Source organism: Vespa crabro, chromosome 2 (genome assembly GCF_910589235.1).
Source record: "Vespa crabro chromosome 2, iyVesCrab1.2, whole genome shotgun sequence".
NCBI classification, from domain to species: Eukaryota; Metazoa; Arthropoda; class Insecta; order Hymenoptera; family Vespidae; genus Vespa; species Vespa crabro.
In genome coordinates, this window is record NC_060956.1 from 1,590,001 (window position 1) to 1,612,500 (window position 22,500).

Consider the following 22,500-nt stretch of genomic DNA (forward strand, 5'->3'; position numbering starts at 1 on the left):
TATTTATTTATTCATTTATTTATTTATTTATTCTTTTACTGTTATCGTCATTCACTCTCCCACGCGAATTCTGATTACACGATTGCACAGTGCTATGCGGGAAATGTTATGTTGGAAAATATTATTTTCGCGGTTTCTCGTAGGAAATTCAATATGTTTTTTTAATAAATCGAAGAGGCGAAATAGTTTGGGGTAAAAAGAAAAAAGAAGAAAAAAGTAATAATGGACGATTGATGACAGTTGGTCAGTACGTACCATAAGTACTTACCTATGTCAATGGGATCAAACAAATTTTACTATGGAAAAAGGTATACTATAGGCTTACTCGTTTTTATTTATTTTTTTTCTTTCTTTTCTTCTTCTTTTTTTTTTTTTTTTTTTTTTTTTTTTAAATGAACGTTCCCGTGTTATCCGGATGTATGCATGTATGCAAAAACATACATACATACATACATACATGCATACATACATATATACATAGATTACGTACATACGTAGATATTTTATTTATACGAACTCTGTGAAATAACGTGTTTTACCCTATGCTAGATAGATACGTATATGTACATATATATATATATATATATATATATATATATATATATAAATGTATGTATCAAAACTATGCTTTCTATGCGGCCTTGCGTGTATAATTTCATAGAAGTGAGCAATGTTCGATATCGATTACGAAAAGGTATTTGAACTCTCTTCACCCTCTTGAACGAAAATGGAGAAGAGATATTCTCTGGTTCACTTGAAAATCGAATCTATTCCCGTTTCATGTCTATCGAGTGTCACACTTTACTTTATCTTCTCTGTCTCCCTCTCTGTCTGTCTGTCTCTCTCTCTCTCTCTCTTTCTCTCTATCTATCTCTTTGTCTCTCTTTCCCTCTCTCTCTCTCTCTCTCTCTATCTCTCGGTGAATTTAGTCGGGTGTCGGGGCTGTTACTCGTTAAATTGACATTTTCATTTACGTGCCAGGATCGCATGGAAAAATCGTAAAAAATCCTTGAAAATTTACTCGCTATCGTATCGTACGAGAGATCTCGAGGCTTTAACATAATTTACTTCTTTTTCTCCTTTTTTCTTTTCTTTTTTTCTTTTTCTTTTTTTTCTCTTTTTTCTTTTCTCTTTTTTTTCCTTCCAATTCGATGATCACATCGCTCGAAAGAAGAATATCCTGCCATTTTTATTGGGCGAAATATTTTTAAACTCGGTATTTTTAATAAATGCTCGACGCTTATAATAAAATATTAGCATAATCCTGACATTTAATTATTTACATTGCTAATTAAAATATTCGTCCGTGCGTGTGTACGTGTGTATGTGTATATATATATATATATATATATATATATATATATATATTTGTATTGTATTTGTTTTATGTATTTTATAAAATACCTTAGGTTCGATTGATAAGATATCGATCAAATAAACAGAAATGGGAAGAATATTTTTCGTGCTTTCTTTTCTTTTTTTTTTTTCTTTTTTCTTTTTTTCTTCTCAAACCTCGACAGTCGCTTATATAAAAAAATATTATTCAATTAGATTTATTTTCTATAATACTTATTATTTTATTTACACAGGATTATCTATATTCATTAAAATCAGACGTTATCAAGTATTGTGACGTGAAGAAAGTCATCGCGTAACGAGAGAGAATGCTCGAAACGTAAATAAATAATAATAACAACATTTTGAGAGTTAAATGGTTTTTGAGAGAACTTTCGAGCATAACTTTCTATCGGAGTTATCGTATCGACGATAGTTTAACCAATATATATATATTGGTTAAATATTATATATATATATATATATATATATATAGTGTATATATATATATATATATATATATATATATATATATATATATATATACACCGTTCGTCTCTCATCGTCGATTCATCTCTCGTTCACGTTAACGATTTCGAAATCACGTACGAAATTCCTAATAGATAAAACATAAGTTTGTCCAGATTGATTATCGTTGATGACGATATATGATGATGATGATGATTATTATTATTATTATTACTATTATTATTATTATTATTATTATTATTATTATTATGATTTTTTTGTCGACATAGAAGATCCTCGTCGGTTGCTATAACATCATTCAAAAGAAGACGGAATTCATTATACGGACATAGCTCGTTACAGCCAGGAATAGTTTGGATAATTAACTTTTCCGTCACTCCTGTCCATAGAAGTACCTATAAAACAAAAACAAAAACAAAAACAAAATAGATGAGAAAAATAAAAAATTCATTATTTAATTTATAATCACGACATTTATCTCGTATAATTTCTTTTCTTTTTCTTTTCTTCTTTTGTTTTCTTCTTCTTTTTTTTTTTTTTTTTTTCTTTGTTATTATTCTTTTCAATATTTCGTGTCCTTTCGTGAATTTCGCCTGACAAATATTCGCGTTATTAATAATTTTCTTATCGTTTGATCATTTTCTTTCTTTTTCTTCTTTTTCTTTTCTTTTCCTTTCGTTCCAAAACTTATGAAAGGAAATATCGTAACAATGTTTTATTCCTCGTTTTCGTCTCAATGAATTTACGTTTGTGATCTCACGTACGGTAATAAGTAAGAGCGACATGTCGAAATAAGATAGCGTCGTAGCAGACGGTGCAAGCAAACATTACTCAGAAGGTAAATACCGGAACAGGGAAATCGTGTGATTTTACTTTGAAATTGCTTTTCGGTTAGATTAAGTTAAATAAGAGAGTATCGTCTAGTACTTAGTTAAAAAAAAGAAATAAAAAAAAAAACAAAAAAAAAAAAAAAAAAAAAACAATTTTTTCATTTTTATTTTCTTTTTATTTTCTATTTTTTTTTTTTTTTTCTTTTCTTTTCTTTAGAACTATTAAAGCAAATAATGATAATGAAATTATAGAGAATAAAGATATTAAATGGAAGGTCTCTCGACTTTTTTGAAAAAAAAAAAAAAAAAAAAAAAGAAAAAAAAAATTATACTACACTTTTTGTTGATATAAGGTTAATGTTCAATTTTATCCCATTATCGATATGATTTTCTCGAAGGTTAATGTTAATACATCAGTGAGGAGTAACATAAAAATTTCGAAAATTGATTATTGCTTTTGTTTCTTTATCAAAATATTATTTTCATATATATGGCGTAGCATTGAAATTTAACGCGATCTATTTATTTATAACGTTGTTTAGAAAATATTTGATAACTTTGTGATATCTTGTATATAAAAATAATAAATAACAAGTATTAAATACACACACACACATATATATATATCATATTTAAGTTGAAAAGAAAAGAAAAGAAATGAATTTTGCGTGAGAAAGAGAATTTTAAAATAAAAGTCTGCGTTTCTCGATTTCTAATTACGTATTATCTATGTATTATCTTCTAATGAGAAATCAACATGAGTGAAAGCACTTACGCGAATATAGTAAGTTCCCTTTTTGTCACGCAGAGTTTCCAGTATTATCGTAGATCCATAAGCGGGAAGTAAAGGTTCATTGGTGCCGAGAGTTCTCGCCAATGCAGCTACATTCACTTCGTGAGCAGAAAATAGAAAAGCTTTTCTATCGGTGGGTTGTAATCTTCCTTTTTGATATAATTCGATATCATCAACTATCCTTCTAAGTAGCATACCTAGAAATTATTGGAATTATGTCATTTTTTTTTTTTTTTTTTTTTATAGCTTTTAATTTATAAGTAAAATTTGGGATAACATTAATGGCTTATGCATTGCGACGGGCACAGATTAAAGAACGTTTTATATCACTTATTAAATATAAATAGAACTATAGATAGATAAACTTATAGATCTTTTTTCTTTTTTTCTGTTCTTTTTTTTTTTTTTCTGTCCTCGATTTCAAAAGGAAACGACGAAGAGCGAGGTCGTTAAATCACGACAATAAATCTTTCAAGTATTATCATTAAATGCATTTTTTTTTATATATCCTATCTCAAGAAAATATTCTACTACCTTATACCTTTTTGTCGTTAAGTATGTAAACGTCTGTAAGGTATTAATGTCAATAATGATATATATATATATATATATATATATATATATGTATTTATTCTTTCCTCGAAGAATTTTGAAATTATCTTCCTCTAGTTTATCAAGCATTAATTTCATAATTGTCTGATAAAACGTACCTCCATTAAGTCGTTTCAAGGTCTTCGTATAGGATCGTAGATGAAAATCAAACATTGTCATTTCTTTCATAGGACTAGGGAACACATTCTCCGTCCATTTAGGCAGTGTTAGATTTTGTGCAGCCTTTAAGAGAAAAGAGAAAATTATAAAAAGAGAGCTCTCTTAAAATCGATTGAATTCATTTTGACGAATAAAATGTAAATGTATTTACCTCCTCCTTCAATAAATTATACAAATATTGAACGGCCTTGGTCGTGTTAACAATTTTTCCCGTATGATCGGTCAAATAAGAGAAAACGTTTTTGTATCTTTTTATCATCTCTTGAGTATCATCCTGTTCGAGAAATTGTGCGTATTCCTCTTGGTATCTATTGATATTGAAAGATGATAAACATTCGTTTTGTTTTGTTTTGTTTTTTTCTTTTCTTTTTCTGTTTTGAAATTTATCAACAAAGAAAACATTTGTCCCAGAATGATTGATATTATTTAAGATTTAAACGTTCATACATAAGATGTAAGATGTTAGAAAGGAATTGATCGATCTAATTTGAAATGTTTATTATTATTTTAAAGTGAAATTAACTTACCGCGGACAATAGTGAGGGAATAATAGGCTTTGAATATCGTGTGGTGTAGCTAGACTCGTCCACGTGGGAATCCAGGGCAAATGTGGATTCCAGATCTGTTTCTCGGAGGGTGGGAATAATCCGGCCAGTACAAGCTGGATAGATAACTGAGTCCTTGGCACATCCGTCGCAAGACCGTAGATCTTGTCGGGCCAATAATCCGAACCAAAATATCCATCGTAACGTCCACGTAACATCAGGCCAATTTTGTACTCACGCAACTTTCCCTCCTAATAAAATCCAGTAGATTCTCATAACGATCAACTGTCAAAGTTATATTTACTTACTTGTTTACATTATTACATTATTCATTTTCTCTTTTTTTCTCTCTTGTTATATTAATGTCCTTCTCTCTCTTCTTTTTCTTTTTCCTTCTTTGTTCTTTTTCTTTTCTTTTTTTTTTTTTTTTAACTCAAAACACCGTCTCCCTCTTTTCTCCCTTTTTATCTCTCTTTCTTTTTTTTTTCTTTCTTTCTTCGAGAAGAATCTCGGAGAAAGTGGATATTCGAAAAATTGATTAATCGTTCTCCCCGCCTCACACCCATCCTCTGCCTTCTTTTTCTTAGTCACCATTGGAAATGTATGTATCTTTTTTTCTTTTCTGTTTTTCCTTTTTTCACTTTATCATTCGAAACGAGCGATGATATACATTCTTGTCTTTTTTTTGTATTATTTTTTTTTTTTTGAGAGAAAAAAGAAATTTACAACACGCAAGTGTCATACTCACGTTGGTCAAATCGCCGTCTCCCATTGGATAATAGGTATAATCGCGATACGGATCATTTGGATAATTTTGATAGGCTCGATGAGGTACCTTGTCGCCATGTCGAAATAGCTTTAAAAGAGAGAAAAAAATGCGCACACACACGCAATAATTAATCATTGATCTTTTCTTTTAATTTCTTTTCTTTTCTTTTTTTTTTTTCTTTTTTTTTTTTTTTTAATTAACTTTTAATTTTTAAATAACTTTTTCCAAAAGAAGACGAACGAGAATAGAAAAGGAACGGCAAGATTTCGAAGTTTCGTGTAAGATAAAGAAAAGTATAACAACAATGAAAAAAATTATACAGTAGAAAAAGTACAAGCGAATAAGAAAGTAGACTTGCTCGAATTGTCAGTAACGTTCCTTTTTTTTCTCTTTTTTTTCTTTTTTTTGATCTCTTAGGAACCGAGAATACTAATTTGTAAATCGTAATGAAACTTTTATTTACCACGTGGAGTAGTTGCACTTCCAAATCGCAGTTCACCAATGTAACAATGAAACAAAATAATACGACGAGGAACACATTGGCATTCATGATGTTCTTATGATGTCAAACGATAATGAATGTACTTTGTTAGATAGAAGAGGATGAGAAACGCACCAATAAAAAAAAAAAAAAACAAAAAAAAGGGAATGGAATAAAAAAGAAACGAGGAGAAAAGAACAATTAAACCGAAGAAATAAATAAAAATCGAACGATCGATAAACGCGACAAAATGGAAGAACGGAAGATCCCAGGTGGTATCTTCTCTTTCTCGAATATCGTAAGTACGTCCGGTTTAGTCGATTTCACGTTGCGATCTACTCGCGAATGGTTTTCCATATACAAGCGCGAGAGTCTCGTTCTGCTGTTGTCACACACTAAAACACGGTGTGCGGAGTTCGAGTGGGGCTGGACAAGGAACTTAGCCGAACAGGTTTTGTACACCTAATGATTTTTATTCTACGTATTCTATACACGGTTTTTCATCGTCGACTATTACAATCGTCTTAGCCGTCGTAGTTTTGTTCCTTTATGATATCCTTTTCCTCTTTCGTCAATTCTCAACACGATCATGGCCGAAGGTCAAGAAAAAAAAAAGAGAGAGAGAGAGAGAGAGAGAGAGAGAGAGAGAGAGGGGGAAATGGGTATTCCTACGATTCGTCTATATATCCTTCTTAACCCTATCTTAAAAAGAAAAAAGAAACAAAGAAAAAAAAAATAATAAGAAAGAAAAAACCTATCTGTAAGAACTCTTCCGATTTTATCATATAATTATAATTATATATATATATATATTTTTTTTTTTCTTTTTTTTTTTTTTTTTTTCTTTCCTTTTATATATGTGCATGCACCTATATTTTTTTCTCTTTCGATTCTTTCTTATTTCTACTTATATTTTATTTATCTTTTTTTTTTATCTACCTCTTTCATTCTTGTCTTTATACTTTTTTTTCTTTATTTTTTTTTTTTTTTTTTTTTTTTTTTTTTTTTTTTTTTTTTTTTTTTTTTTAAGTATAAGAAAAGGACAGTAAGAGAACGAAAAAAAGAGAGAGAAAGAGAAAAGGATAGGCCGTATTTTTCGTTTTCTAGCAGACAGATTCAACGATAGTGACATTCTTCGGACATTTTATGTTTCATTTTTACATTTATAAAAAATACATCTTTATATATATTTTATTTCTTTATATATATTTTAAAATATATATATATATATATCTCTCTCTCTATATATATATTACATTTATAAAATATATATATATCGTTGTATCTTTTAAGGGCTATTTTTTTTCTCTCTTTTTTTTCTTCTTCTCTCTCTCCCTCTCTCTATCTATCTCTCCATCTCTCTTTTGATCTCTCGCAAGTCAACATTTATTATTTCCGGAGGAATTTGAAAGAGTAAACAAGTGTATCAAATTTTAGAAAGAAACTGGAGATGTAACATTATCCTTTTATGATTCATCATGATAGATAATTCTGATAATCGACAACTAAGGAAAATCGTTTTTATTTTTTTCCTTCCTTTTTTTTTCCCCGATTGAATTTTCCCGAGAAACTCGAATGTATTTCCGCGTAAAGTCTCAATTGCTGGTTAAACATAAAATGAGGAAGTGAATATGCCAACCGTAAAAGCATATATATATATATATATATATATATATGGATATCTTATGTAATTTAATGAATTCAGAATTCAGAACGATCTTTTCGAGTTAATTAGATCAAAGAAAGAAAAGAACACACCGAGAAGGTAGATAAAAGTTGTGGAAGCGGGAAGGGAGGGAGAGAGAAAGAGATAGAGAGAGAGAGAGAGAGAAGGAATAGTGGGAGGCAGCGGTGGGAGAGGGGGCTGGTGGAGGGGGAGGGGTACAGAGGAGAAGAAGATAAAACGCAATAAGTCGTTGATTTATTCTGAATTTAACGTATTAAGTTAATCGATGATACTAACTAACTAATCGATGATCGAGCCGATAGAATTAATTATGTGCGAATAACGTTTTGATTCGAGTTTAACTGCCGTTCTTAATTATCTTTACTTTATGTTCTCTTCTACACAGGCGAACAGTTCTTTTTTTTCTTTTTTTCTATTTTTTTTTTTCCCCATTTTTTTTTTTCTATTTTTTTTTTCAATTTTTTTTCTTTTTTCTTTTTTTCCCCGTTTTTCTTCTCCTTATAACAACAAGCTCTTCGCAATTATTACATTCGATTAAATCGTTGTTTCAAATGTGCATGTAAAAAGAAGGAAGGAAATAAGAAGAAGAAGAAGAAAAAAAATGGAAAAAAGATAAGAAGGAAATAAATGATCCTCCAAAAAATGAATCATACAATTATCGTATTGTGATATTTAAGATCGTTTTTGATTTAAAACGATCACTCCTCTTTGGAAATTCCGCTATTCTCGTGCGCATAGTATTTATATATATGTATGTATGTATGTATGTATGTACGTATGTATGTATGCGTTTATACGTAGATAATGTGGAGACATATATATCGCTGAAGACAATATAATACTCATTTTACATCAAGGTCGTACATTCGATTCGATCATTATCGGCGACGTATACTTAAGTTTATTTCGCTTATTTGTTAGAGCAGCCTGATTGCATACACAAAGATAGATTATTTATATATGTATATACGTATTTATGTATATCAGGTAATCGAACAAATCGTAGATTATGATACGCATAGTGCTTTCACCTTTCCGATCGTGTCCGCCTCGTTGGTTATAACAAAACGAGTTACGCGGCAATGAACTAACACTTTATAAATTGACCTCGATTTTATATCCTTCGAGATATTTCGATATTTAAATGCCGGGTTATACAAATTTCTAAACGAAATTTATATTGACCTTAGTCCAATCTATTGGACTATTATGTATATATATATATATATATATATATATATCTAAAAAAAAATATATATATATATATATATATATGTATCTAAATAGTAATTTATTATTTATTTTATATACGTTTATCATCGATAATAATTATTCTTCGATGATAATTATTCTTCGAAGATCGATTTTCCTTTCTCATTATTTTTCAATCATTCGTAAAAAGAAAAAAATCGCAGGAAGTTATGTCAACAATCGTGAGTCCAACGTTGTCTTCTCATTCGTCATTTCTCTTGTCGTTGGGATTTTTCTTTTTTTCTTTCTCGTTGTTAAATTATTTCTTCGTGGAATCAGTTGTCATTTGAGGGGAGGGAGGGAGGGAGGGAGGGAGGGGGGGGGGAGGTATGCAATAACCGATAGTTTATACATAGATGAAATCTAAGTTATTTGGAGTTTCATGACGTCATTAAATTTCTTGATAGTTTAGGAAAATTTCAATCGAATTCGTTTTATCGAGGAAGGAATATATTTAAATTAATCCGCAATCGTATCGTTAAATTATGAATTATGCATGTACGTATCTCGAGTTTCTAACTAGAAAACCGATCGTTTTAATTATCCAAACAATTCTGTCTTCTAACTGTACGATTATTATTGTTATTATAATTATTGTCATTAATATTATTATTATTATTATTATTATTATTATTATTATTATTATTATTATTATTATTATTATTACTATTATTATTATGATTATTATTATGATTATTATTACTTTTATCGTCTGCGAAGTTGTAAAACGACTGGAAGAGAAATAGAAAAATATAAATGAATAAATAAATAGAAAAAGATTTATTGTGATAAGAATAGAAATAAAAAAAAAAAAAAAAGACAAAATAAATAAATAAATAAAAAATAAAAGATAAAAAAGAAAAAAAAAAAGAAAACAGAGAGAATTAATTTACAAGTAACAATCCACTCATAGACATATATAATCGCAATAATATTATTTTCCGATCTACATCTCGCAATCGTCCTAATTACATCTGATCATGACTCGTAAAAAAATAAAAAGAAAAAAAACATGGAAGCTTAGTTATGCAAACTCGATGGAAGAATTACAGATCTATGGATCGTAATCCTTGAATGAAGAGATGATTGGCTAATAAAGAAGATGAAGAAAAAGAGAGAGAGAGAGAGAAAAAGAGAGAATATTACTTGACGGTTAAATAAGTTTAATTTCAAGAAATGTAATCGAGTTTATTCTCTCAAAATTTATTCCCTGATTTAGAACGATTTAGAAATTTCAGTTAAATGGACATCTAGAGAATTTAGTAATTTTAGATAAATAAGTATTTAGATAAAAGTGATATGTCTAATGTGAAATATGATTGACTTTCAATCGTTCGCACGTGTGCACATACACATATAAACAAACACATACACACAGAGTGATGCACGCATATGCATTACATGTCAAATGCCCATCATTCTTCTTATATCTATTCTCAGATCATTATTTCTATCAATTGTATGATTCTTCTTTCATACCATATCATTATATCGTTTCATTGTATAATAATAATAATAATAATAATAATAATAATAATAATAATAATAATAATAATAATAATAATAATTTCAGAATTTTAAATATTTCATATCCGAGCACAAAACATTAATATTTTTTATTTATCAAACTTATTGGCTAACCTGAGAATATAATATAATAGGTTTGCATTGTCTATAGATATAATATTGTATAATATAATTGCATTAATAATGCAATAATATATTATAATATTGTATTCGATTGATCACAATTGTCATTAAATATTATTAAGATTGTTCCTTTAATATATAAAATGGATACAAATTTTGATTGATAATTTATTGGTAAACTCATATAGAAATATTATTGATATTATAATAATATGTGGGAGATGGTAGAATGGAATATAAAAGAGAGCGAGCGAGAGAGAGAGAGAGAGAGAGAGAGAGAGAGAGAGAGAGAGAGAGAGAGAAAGAGAAAGAGAACAATCCGTTCAAAAGATCGTACCAAGTGCTTATATATTATCAGGAAGTTTGATAAATTGTTAGGAGGTTTGCGGAAGATAGAGGATAACTTTCCTATCGATTATCCAACTGGAAATTCACGTGTTCTTTTGCTAAGTGTATTTTGCGTTAGATGAAAACTTCATGATCTGATAGACAAGACTTTGATATAACGTTTAGAAGTGGAATACCTATGGCTCGAATTTTTTTTTATCGATTTTACGAGATTATATATATATATATATATATATATATATATATATATATATATACATATATATGTATATGTATATTTTTTTTATATTTATGTTTTATGTTTTTTCTTCTCCCTATCTTACCCTTTGTTCAAAGAAATTTACATAAATGTACTGCTCTCTTTGTGCTCGATCAGAATAGTTATATCCATCTTGAAAAGACAGAGATAAAAAGAGAGACGGGGGAAGAGAGAGAGAGAGTGAGAGAGAGAGAGAGTGAGAGAGAGAGAGAGAGAGAGAGAGAGAGAGAGAGATTATTTGCTTTTCAGCTCAGACGCTCCAGAAAAAGATATCTCTATAATTCTAATTTAAGATCTATAAGTCCTCCCCTATAAAAAAAAAAAAAAAAAAAAAAAAAAAAAGAAAAAAAAAAGAAAAAAAATATTTGATGGCACTTTTAAAACCTTGAGGCATTGAAATAGCCTTAGCGTATACTTTGTTTATTATAACTTTCTCCGTGTCTCAGGGGTAATATATATAGATATCTTCTTTCTTTCTTTTTAAATTACTTTTTAATCTATTCCTTTTTTATTTCTTTTTCATACTTTATATTTTCTTTCGTTTTTTTTTTATTTTTTTTTCTTCTTCTTTTTTCTCTTTTTCTTTTTTCTTTTTTTATTATTTAATCGTAACAATATAATTAAACGCACATACACATAAACACAAAGTCGTTAAGAATTTGTTACGCCTCATCTTCGTGACTTTTCGAGATTAGATCTTGATCTTACGATTGATAGATAAAAAGGAAGTATTTAACTTGTTTAGAACTCGATCGTCATGATTCATGATTTAGCGAAATCATTATATTATCGTTGGAGACTCTCTCTCTCTCTCTCTAATGATTAATAATCGAACTTATCTAAAATTTTCTTTGTTTCCAATTAGATAAATATATAATAAATCATGATTTCATATCAGACCTTCATATAAGAATATTATTTTTATTAATATCGAGAATATTTTTTTGGATACGAAGAATAAAATGAATTTTCTTCGTCTCTTTTCTTTTTTTTAATTTTTTTTTTTTTTTCTTTTTTTCTTTTCTTCTCATCGCATTAAAATCAGTGATTTTATTTATTGTGTCTAGAAACAGATAAGTAGAAGCCGTAAATGTGAATTACGTGATAGTAGGTGTGTCTTTTTATAGAGAGAACCGTTCGTGCACACCTCTGGACGCGCTTAATGCAATAAAAATCATTTATATAAGTTCGAAAGGAAGAGACAAAGACAAAGACAAAGACAGAGAGAGAAAGAGAGAGAGAAATAAAAAAGATATTGTTTGTTTCGAAAAAATAAATACAATTTTAAATGCAATGTCATAGAGCATTAATCATTCTCATTTAATTATATCATTCAATAGATATTAACGATGATTCGATAATATTAATCAAAATAAATCCAATTAATTTATGATATAGATAATAAAGATTCTAAAGTCGATGGATGATGGATACGTGCTAGAGATCCTTAGGCGAGATACATTTTACATAAGGATAAATCTATCGCGCGATAATTAATCCTCATCGCGTTATCCACTTCCGCGATGTCTTTTAATTTACAAAAGGATGTTGCGAACTTATTTAATAATTTCTGAGGAAAATAGAGAGAGAGAGAGAGAGAGAGAGAGAGAGAGAGGGAGAGAGAGAAAAGAATAAATAAATAAAAAATGAAAAAATAAAGAGACAAGATAAGAAATAATAAAGCAATAAAAAGTCTTATCGTAGACGACGATTATATTTAATCTTTATCATGTCCGTTAATACGTATTAAGGACAAATTTGCCGAATTTTGTTTGTTTTTTTTTTTTTTTTTTTTTTTTTTTTTTTTCGTTAAAAAACTACAAAAAAAGAAAAGAAAGAAAATATAAAGGAAGGAAGAAAATGATCTATCGATAGATTTACCGATCGATCGATAGATTTACCGATCGATCGATAGATTTTTCTACTTATACATCGCTAATTTTATTCGATATCCTGCGTAGATAGTCACGCCTCTTGCACCTGTATTCACCAGTATACATACCCCTCCGATATGAATCGATTATTATGCGTCCGTTATGCTCGAGAATGGCCGACCTTCGATTCTATTGATGAATAACGAAGAAACAACGTCGGAGAATCTATGCCCGAGCATACATTACAACGAGAAAAACAGAGACAGAGGCACACACACATAGAGAGAGAGAGTGAGAGAGAGTGAGAGAGAGAGAGAGAGAGAGAGAGAGAGAAAGAGAGAGAGAAAGTTTAAACGAGTATTAATAATGATTAACGCTTGAGGGTTGCTTTTCGTAGCATGATTAATTAACAATTTATTACCGTTTTATTGATATCAATATATCGAGAGCTTCCTAAAACATGCAATTTTGTAAAGTAATAATAATAATAATAATAATAATAATAATAATAATTATTATTATTATTATTATTATTATTATCACTAATATATATTATTATGAATGTAAAGTATATCGTAAAACGAATTAAACAATATTCGATTGATATTATTTTCATTTAGATTTCTTGCTTCTTTTTTTCCTCAATATTTGTTTTTTAATTTTTCTTCTTTCTTTTTAATTTAATTTTATTTTATTTGATATTATTTTATTTCGTTTTATTTTATTTCCATTCCTTTCCATCCAATTAAATTTTTCTAGTCCGTCGAGATTGCACAATCATCAGAATTTTCTGACTATATGAAGTAACGAAATCGTCCTAGGATGATTAATAATAAGTAAAAGGCAAATCAGTATCCGTCTATTATCCCTCTCCTATTATTTGTTTATAATTTTGATATCGTATTGTCAAACATTTATATAGAAAAGAAAATTCTTGCCGATAAGGTTCATTAAACGAGTCGATTGATTCGCGAACAAGATAAGAGGTAAACAAGTAAAACGATGAGAAGAGAATCCTTCTTTTGTAATACGACATAATATACAAACACAAACACCCACGCACACTCACACACACACACAAACACACACACACACACACACATAATCTTCGATGGAGGTTCCGATCGACGTTGCGCTTCTATACGCCTCAAGGCTTCTCATTAATTGCTTCATCCACTTTGTTATGAATATCTAACGCCCAACGCTTTCGTTAGATATATAGTACCTACCCTCTCTCTCTCTCTCTCTTTCTAACATTCATGTCGTTGTATCATTTAATAAAAAAATGAAAGGAAGAGTTATATTCGATATAATAAATATTTTAAACGAACTATCTTAAACGTTTCATCTTTATCATACGTTCGAACAATTAAAACTCGTTTGATCAAGGAAATTAATTGGGAATTATTCATCGTGTAAAGAGACAGATAGATAGATAGATAGATAGATGAGAAAGAGAGAGATAGAGAGAAAGAGAGAGAGAGAGAGAGAGAGAGAGAGAGAGAGAGAGAGAGAATGGAAGAGACAGTATACTGTTTATTTTGAGAAAAAATTTTAATCCTCTTTTAGATGCTACCTATGTATGTCTTCTTATCGTACTTAAAAGAGATACATGTCGAGTTTGCGTTATGTGCTTATAAATACACACAGAGAAAGAGTAAGAGATAAACAGACACCTATGCACACCTACACCTACACCTACACACACACACACACACACACACACACACACACACACACACACACAGATATAAGTATACGTAACTTGATAATAATGGCATCGCGTGCTTGAAATACATACATAAATACATATGTATGTTTACATACATACATATGTATGTATGTATACATACATATATACATACATACAGAGATGTGTACGTACATATGTCAATGTGTCGTGTTACAGTACAAGGCAACAATGTCCCCCGAATCAGAAACGAGTTTCTTATCGCAAACGTACAGGCTTCCCCATTTATTCCATCGAATTCCTTTACGCATTATTAATTTCTACCGAACGAGTTATCAAGAAAAAGAAAAATCCAAAGGTTCGTTATATTCGTTTATTAATTCAAGTCCGTTAGTTCGTTCCATTCTTTTTTTTTTCTTATCTTTTTTTTTTCCTTTTTTTTTCTTTTCCTTTGATTTTTTTCTTTTTTCCGTTTTCTCTTTTTTCACTGTCCACGAAATCTCTTCTCTTTGAAACAATTTCGAAAACTTACGTTCGTTTCGTTCGTTCGGAGATGAATTCCGAGCAAACGTAATATTATGATAACGATGTCGAATTGTATTACGAAACAACGTGATATTTATCCGATACCAATTGAATATTTAAATTATTAAACGATGTTCCCGAGAATTTCAACACAAATGGAATAATATATTGTACGAGACAGGAGCGAAATTCAAATTGTACATTTCGTTGATTATTATTATTATTATTATTATTATTATTATTATCTGATTCGATCTTGAATGATAACGGTGAATGATAACCAATTAGAATTATCGAAGAAGAATCGATTGATTTACTCGTAAATCTGTTTCTTTATCTATATCTCTATCACCCTTTTTTTTTCTCCACGTTATATAGTAAATATTAGACGAGTCATACGTTTGATGGATGAGAAGTATATTATTTAACATTGTTCAAGGACGTTTCCTTTAAACTATAAGATCTAGAGAGATAGAGATAGATATGTAGATAGATAGATAGATAGATCGATAGATAGAGGAAGAGAGAGAGAGAGAGAGAGAGAGACAGATGAGAGAAAAAGAAAAAAACGAAGTAAAGAATAGATAAGATGTTGGTACGAGGGGGAAAAAAAAATAAAAGACTATAAACGGAGAATGAATAAAAAGAGAAACAAGCTTTAGAAGTGAAAATCCAAGGTGGTTGGTTCTTGCGTTTCTTCCGCAGATGCGGATTCCTACGAGGCTTCGCGCTACGTTCAAGAAGGAAAATCCAATAGCGTGCGGAATTGAATAACGTATCGACAGACGTCGCCGTAATCGTATGAAAGTACGTTTGGAAACAACTTCCTCTCTTTCTAACTCTTTCTCTATTTATCTTTTTCTCTATTTCTCTCTCTTTCTCTCTCTATCTCTCTATTTAACTCTCTGTCCTTTCAAAAGTTATGTATGTACGTTTGGGGATTTATGTTGGGGATCTATATACTTTCCCTCGATCGTTCCTTTAACAACGGCTATTTATCTGCGATAAAAGAAAGAAAAATGATGATTTTCTTCTCTCTCTCTCTCTCTCTCTCTCGCACGTTTTATGGACATATATTTTGATTAATTGGATCCAACAAAATGAATCCCTTTTAAATGGTATAAATAATATTTTAATTAAAAAAATTTGCCAGTAAAATACATATATGTATATATATATATATATATATATATATATATATATATATATATATATATGTATATATATGTTTTATTTTATTTTACAGGATTAGTCCCAAATGTCTTTGTCTAGGACAAAAGTCCTTTGACGGGATAAAAGTTTCGAAGTAGTTTTAAAAATCAATTACTCCTTTGCGAAAAGTTTCCAGAGTGATTATTATTATTATTTTTTTTTTTTTCTTTCTTCTTAAAATCATTTAAGTACTTATTTCATGGTTGAATATAAGAAATGAAATATGTATGCGTACATGCATGTAAATTCGTTTTCTTTCTTTCTTTTTTTTCATTTTTTTTTTTCTTCTTCTTTTTTATTCAACAAAACGAGCTAATATTCTTGAAAAAAAAAAAAAAAGAGAAAGCAGAAAGGAAAGTCGATTGAAAATTAGAATTCTTCGTTCTTTTAATCAAAAGAACTATTGTGAACACATTCAAGCCACCGATTCGCGAGATTAACCGAATGGAGTCGCGGTCAAGCGTTAAACAAAGTCGTGGTTATCGCTTAATCCACCTACCGAAATTCATTTCCGGAACATTTAAATAGGGCAAAGCGTGGCGAGAACAAGAGAGAGAGAGAGAGAGAGAGAAAAAGAGAGAGAGAGAGAGAGAAAGCATTAACGTATGTGTAAAATGTAGGTATAGGTAAGTTGAAATAGACTACTTGCACAAGCACCGATTTGGTTGGCTTATTGTTAATAAATTTCGAATGGCTCGTAAACTAACTTAAAAATTCGATTCTAAATTTGAATTGAAGTTTAATAACATTGATCCTCTCACATTAAAAGATATAATATAATATTTCCATTTTATTTGTTATATATAATCAAAAAATATGTATATATATATATATATAGAGTTAGGCACAGAGGGAGAGACGTTAATAAAGAAATTCAATTTAATTTAAAACTAGTAGGAATATGATGGAGTTGTTGATAACGATCTCGGTCGGACGAGCTTCGAATGCCTCGATAGTTTGGCAGGCACGCAATAGTAGAATAACTATGAGTAACGTGTTTATCGAAGCGCTAAGGGAAACCAATATAGAAAAAACAAAAAAGAAAAAAAAAAAAATAGACCGAGATCCTACGAGAAGAGATTGAATATATAGAATGAGAGTTAAGAGAGTGAGAGAGAAAATGTGAGAGAAAAATTGAGAAACGCGTTGAATTTAATTAGTTCGGCAACGTCCAATTATCCGAAACTAACGAGTCCATAGCTCGCGCTCTTTCAATCTGTTAATTTTTACAAGCTTTTACATTGAACGTCTAACGATCACATCTCCCGTTATATTTTTATACGACATATATATATATATATATATATATATATCCATATATATGTATATATATATTAGGTTGGAAACTATGAAACGGGCGTTTATGTTTAATTATTTATCTTCATTCAACGCCCGTTTCATAGTTTCCAACCTAATATATATATATATATACATATATATGCATATATATATGCTGACCCGAAATTTATTAATTCGTTCTTTTTGTCTTTTTTTTTTTTTCTTTTCCCTTCCTATTTGTTTTTTTTTTTCTCTAATGTATAATACATATGTATATAAGTTCAATTTCGTTACACATATCATAGAATTGTAGATCGTTGAAATGAAATTTTTCAACACGAACGGTCGTTCGTTTGTTCCGTCGGTCGGTCGGTCGATCGGGTCGGTCATTCGGTCGAATGGGTGAATGTAGGAGTGGTTAGATGGTTAGGTGGAGAAGGGATAACATTTTTAATTTCATTCAACGATATAACGTGGGGACATTTATTGAAAACCAATATTCTCAACAATGTTTCCAACGAAATCGAGCGTAAACTGACCAGCCAACAGAGCGAGTAAAAACAATAGCCTAACATCAATCACTGAAATCACACGTCACTCTCAACGTTTCTCACTGATACGTTCCTGTTTTTCTTCGTTTCTTTTCTTTATTTTTCTTTTTCTTTTTTTTTTTTTTTTTCCTTTTTTCCTCTCAACTACATGAAAAAAGAACTCAGGGTCGGTGGAAGGTTGAAGGGGTGGGGAGGGGTGGGTGGTAGTTTGGGGCGGGATAGGTGACCGAAGAAGGAAAAGGAAGAAAAAAGAATAAAAAAGAGAGAGAGAGAGAGAGAGAGAGAGAGAGAGAGAGAGAGAAGAATCCTCGAAGCAAAGGACATCTCACGTTTAGTCGCTCAAAATGATCTGACAATGAACTTCGTGGCCTGAAGTGATGTAAAATATTGCACGTGGAATAGGAATGAATATTAAGAAGGGAGGAAGGAAAGGGAGAAGCAAAAGGGATGAGTGCAGGAAGAGGATAGTAGAGGAAGGAGGAAGGGAGGGAGGGAGGGACAGTGATGGTTTCGTGGAAATGGGTCAGGAGGTTAAGGAAGGGAGGATGCCTGATCCTGGGACATACACGTGGGTTTTCGAGGGATGTTTCCCCAGGATTCGAGGGTTGCTAAAACCTTGAACTAGTGACCCACATAATGCCCTACCGGTTTAATCGTCCTTCGTACATCAATGACGTACGATATCCAACTTTGTCCATTATAATATAAGGGTAAGTTTTTTTTTTCTAAAAGAATAAATTTCATGCGAACAATTAGAAAAAAAAAAAAAAAAAAAAAAAAATTATATATACCCTTGTGTACGTTATGCACACGTCCTACGTACTATCTATTTTTCTTTAATTTAGCTTTTTCTTTTTTTTTTTAATTTCATTTTCTTCTTCCTTTTTTTTTCTTTTTCTTTTCTTTTCTTTCCTTCTTCTTTTTTTTTTTTTTTTTTTTTTTTTTAATTATCAATCATCCTACGCTCATTATAATCGTCTCGCAAAACTTTTTCCCCGAGAGAAGAAAAAGATGGAAAAAAAAAAAAAGAAAATCGAATTTTAATGGTTAATCGTAATTATATCAGAAATTTTTATCTACAAACGATTTTAAGGCTGAATACTTTAATGCCTCGATAATTTTTAATCGTTTAAATGCTAAACATTTTGATATTCATACACGTATTCAGTTTTGTATGTATATATTTATATATGTTCCTTTTTTTTCTTTTTTCCGATTCTGTATTTATAGATCGTGTATTTATTCCATCGGATTTGAAAGCTTCGAATAGTGGATATCGGTGTTATACAGACGTACGTATCGATGTATATATATATATACATCTATGTAAATATATATATATATATATATATATATATATATATATATGTATTCGTTTATTCTACGCTTATTGTTAGATTATATGACGTAAAAGTTATTATGAAGCTAGTTTAATTGGATTGGAAATATTCATTGATAGGACTTCATCGAGTCTTCCGATATTTTTCTCTTTTCTTGCTCTTTGTTTTGTTTGTTTGTTTTTTTTTCTTTTCTTTTTTTGTTTTCTTTTTTCTTTTTTAATTCTCACATACATAGACACACGTGTACTTTTAATATGTACATACATATTACATATACACGTAGACAAGGTATACATACGGTCTATTCTCTTTCTGCTTCGCTGAAGGTAATCTATTATATCGAGAAACGTGTGATACTATGTATAAATGCAGAAACGATAGGTGTGTAGAAACGTGTATGGTCAATTTGACAATGAGGCCGAGGAATCGAATCGAATCGAATCGAAACGAATCCCATTTCGATCGATGACAATTTTTCTTTCTTTCTATATATATAAATATATATATATATATATATATATATAAAATATATATATATATTTTATATTTCTATAGGAACAATTCGTATATACCCAACTATACGAAGGAACGTTCAACGATTTAATAAATCGTTCGAACGTCCAAGGCAGAAATTTCGTAAAGGATCAGAACAGGACTTTCTGCCATCAGAATGAATTTCTCGTGTTTTCTTTTACGAGAGAAAAAAAAGAAAAAGAAAAGAAAGGAAAAGAAAATAATGAAAGAGGAAATAACAAAAGGGAGACACCGAGATCGATCACTTACTATTTTTATTTCACCCTCATTCTTTACTTACACTTTTCTTTAATAATTTCACATGTACGTATGATGATTATATATTTATTGGGGTGAAAATAAGTCGATTAATTCTGAGATTAGATTTTATTATTAAATGATTATCTTAAAAAAAGAAAGAAAAGAAAAAAAGAAAAAAGTAGATCATCTATAAGAAATTTATAGACAGACAGACGGTTCAATTAATATTTATTATAAGCGATTAATAATGAATATTTAAAGGCAAATAAGAAGTATAAATCTATAGACGCTTCTCTATTTGATTGATCATTAAATCATTAATATCTCATTAAGATAATGAGGAAGATTGAAATGAAAATTTACGAAGAAGATTGAACCACCACAGGATGATAGTTCTTTTCCCGTTTGATTTAATCTTACGAAAGTTTCGTAATGTCAAGAACGAATTTAATCTCCCTAAACTCGGCCATTCCTCATATCTACTGGATATTCTCATGAAAATTCACTTGCCGTCGTTCTCGTCGTCGTCGTCGTCGTCGTCGTCAACGTCGACGTGTGCCCGACGTCGTCATGAATACATACCTCGCATGTTTCTTCGCTCAGATTTAAGAGAAACCTAAGTCCAAATACTTTATACGTCCTTATTCTTTTCAACAAATGTCTAGTAACGATAACAATAGCATCGTATAATTCATCTAAGACATTTATATTTAAATAATAAAATAATGTTCGATACTAATACATAAAATTATATACGTATATTTATTATTAGGAAAAAATATTTATATATATATATATAAACAATGATAAAATTCATTTAAAATTATACTGAAAATTAAATACTGTATATTTAAATAATCAAATAATTTTTAACATTAATATATACATATATATATATATATATATATATATAATATCTTATGTTAAATTATAATAATAATTAATATAATTTATTATTATTATTATCATTAAAATAATTCTTTAATAATATTATTAATATTATTAAAATAATTAATATAATTAATTAGAACGTTTAATATGGCCGTATATTTACGTATTTGCGTTTCGTTGAATAATACAGGAAAGATAAAAATAGTAATTAACATCAAAGAGAACGATTCTTTGATACGTACATAGGTAATACCTACGTGAGTATTTTTTTCTTATTTCTTCTTTTTATTTCCTATTTATATACTTCTTCTTTCTTTAATTACGTCATTCGTATGCAAATTGTTTCATTAAACTTACGATACATTTGCCTATGTAAATCGTTTCGAATTATAAAAAATTTGCAAAAATTACTTTCGATACTTTTAGATGAAATTAATATTGTTATATGTAAAACAATATATTAATAATTTATTCATATCAATTATAATTAATTAATCATACACATAGTTTATATAAATTAGATCGATCGACGTTATTAATATTGATTACTTTAGTTAAATTAATTAGAACATTTAATATATCTGTTTATCTATGTGCGTATTTACGCGTCGTTGGAGAGTATTTGAAGATATTAAAATTATAATTAATATCAAAAAGAAGGATTTATTGACTTAACGGGTATGAGTCTACCTATCTCAGCGAGTTCTTTCTATCTATCTTTTTTTGTTCCTTTTTTTAAATATTTTATATATATATATATATATATATTTTTTTTTTTTTTTTTTTCTTTACATCATACTTATGCAGATAGATTCGTTAAGCTCATGGATATATCTTTCGTCTCGTGCGAGTCTATTTGAATTAGAATATTTGAGAAGATTTCGTAGCAGATGTTTTTACTCGGCTTTTTTTTTCCTTTTTTCCTTTTCTTTTCTTTTTTTTTTTTTTTGGTCCCACCCCCACCATCCATTTCTTTCCTTTTTATCGACGAACGAGAATCGGTTCTGTGTTATCAGACATAAAGTGCATCGATTCGAGCACACAACTTTTCCACGGACAATTGCACAAAAAGGAAAGCATCCTGTTAAATTTGTTCGAGCACGGATTGCCTTTTTTGATGTGGGATTTGTTGTCGTTTTTTACTATGCGTTACTCTG

At 29.4% G+C, this 22,500-nt stretch overlaps 2 protein-coding genes across 2 annotated transcripts in view; one reads left to right on the top strand and one right to left on the bottom strand.

The window, feature by feature from the left end:
• The window catches only part of LOC124422067, a 154,428-nt gene that overhangs the window by 5,402 nt on the left and 126,526 nt on the right, over nucleotides 1-22,500 (top strand). The gene's annotated exons all lie outside the window — the stretch shown is intronic.
• LOC124422069 (venom acid phosphatase Acph-1-like) lies at nucleotides 1,538-6,509 on the bottom strand. Its single transcript, XM_046957999.1, has 7 exons — nucleotides 5,996-6,509; nucleotides 5,512-5,619; nucleotides 4,746-5,014; nucleotides 4,370-4,526; nucleotides 4,158-4,281; nucleotides 3,430-3,644; nucleotides 1,538-2,219 (listed from the first exon to the last, which is right to left on the bottom strand). The coding sequence occupies exons 1-7, from the start codon at nucleotides 6,080-6,082 to the stop codon at nucleotides 1,917-1,919; spliced, it is 1,263 nt and encodes a 420-aa protein (XP_046813955.1). The 5' UTR covers nucleotides 6,083-6,509; the 3' UTR covers nucleotides 1,538-1,916.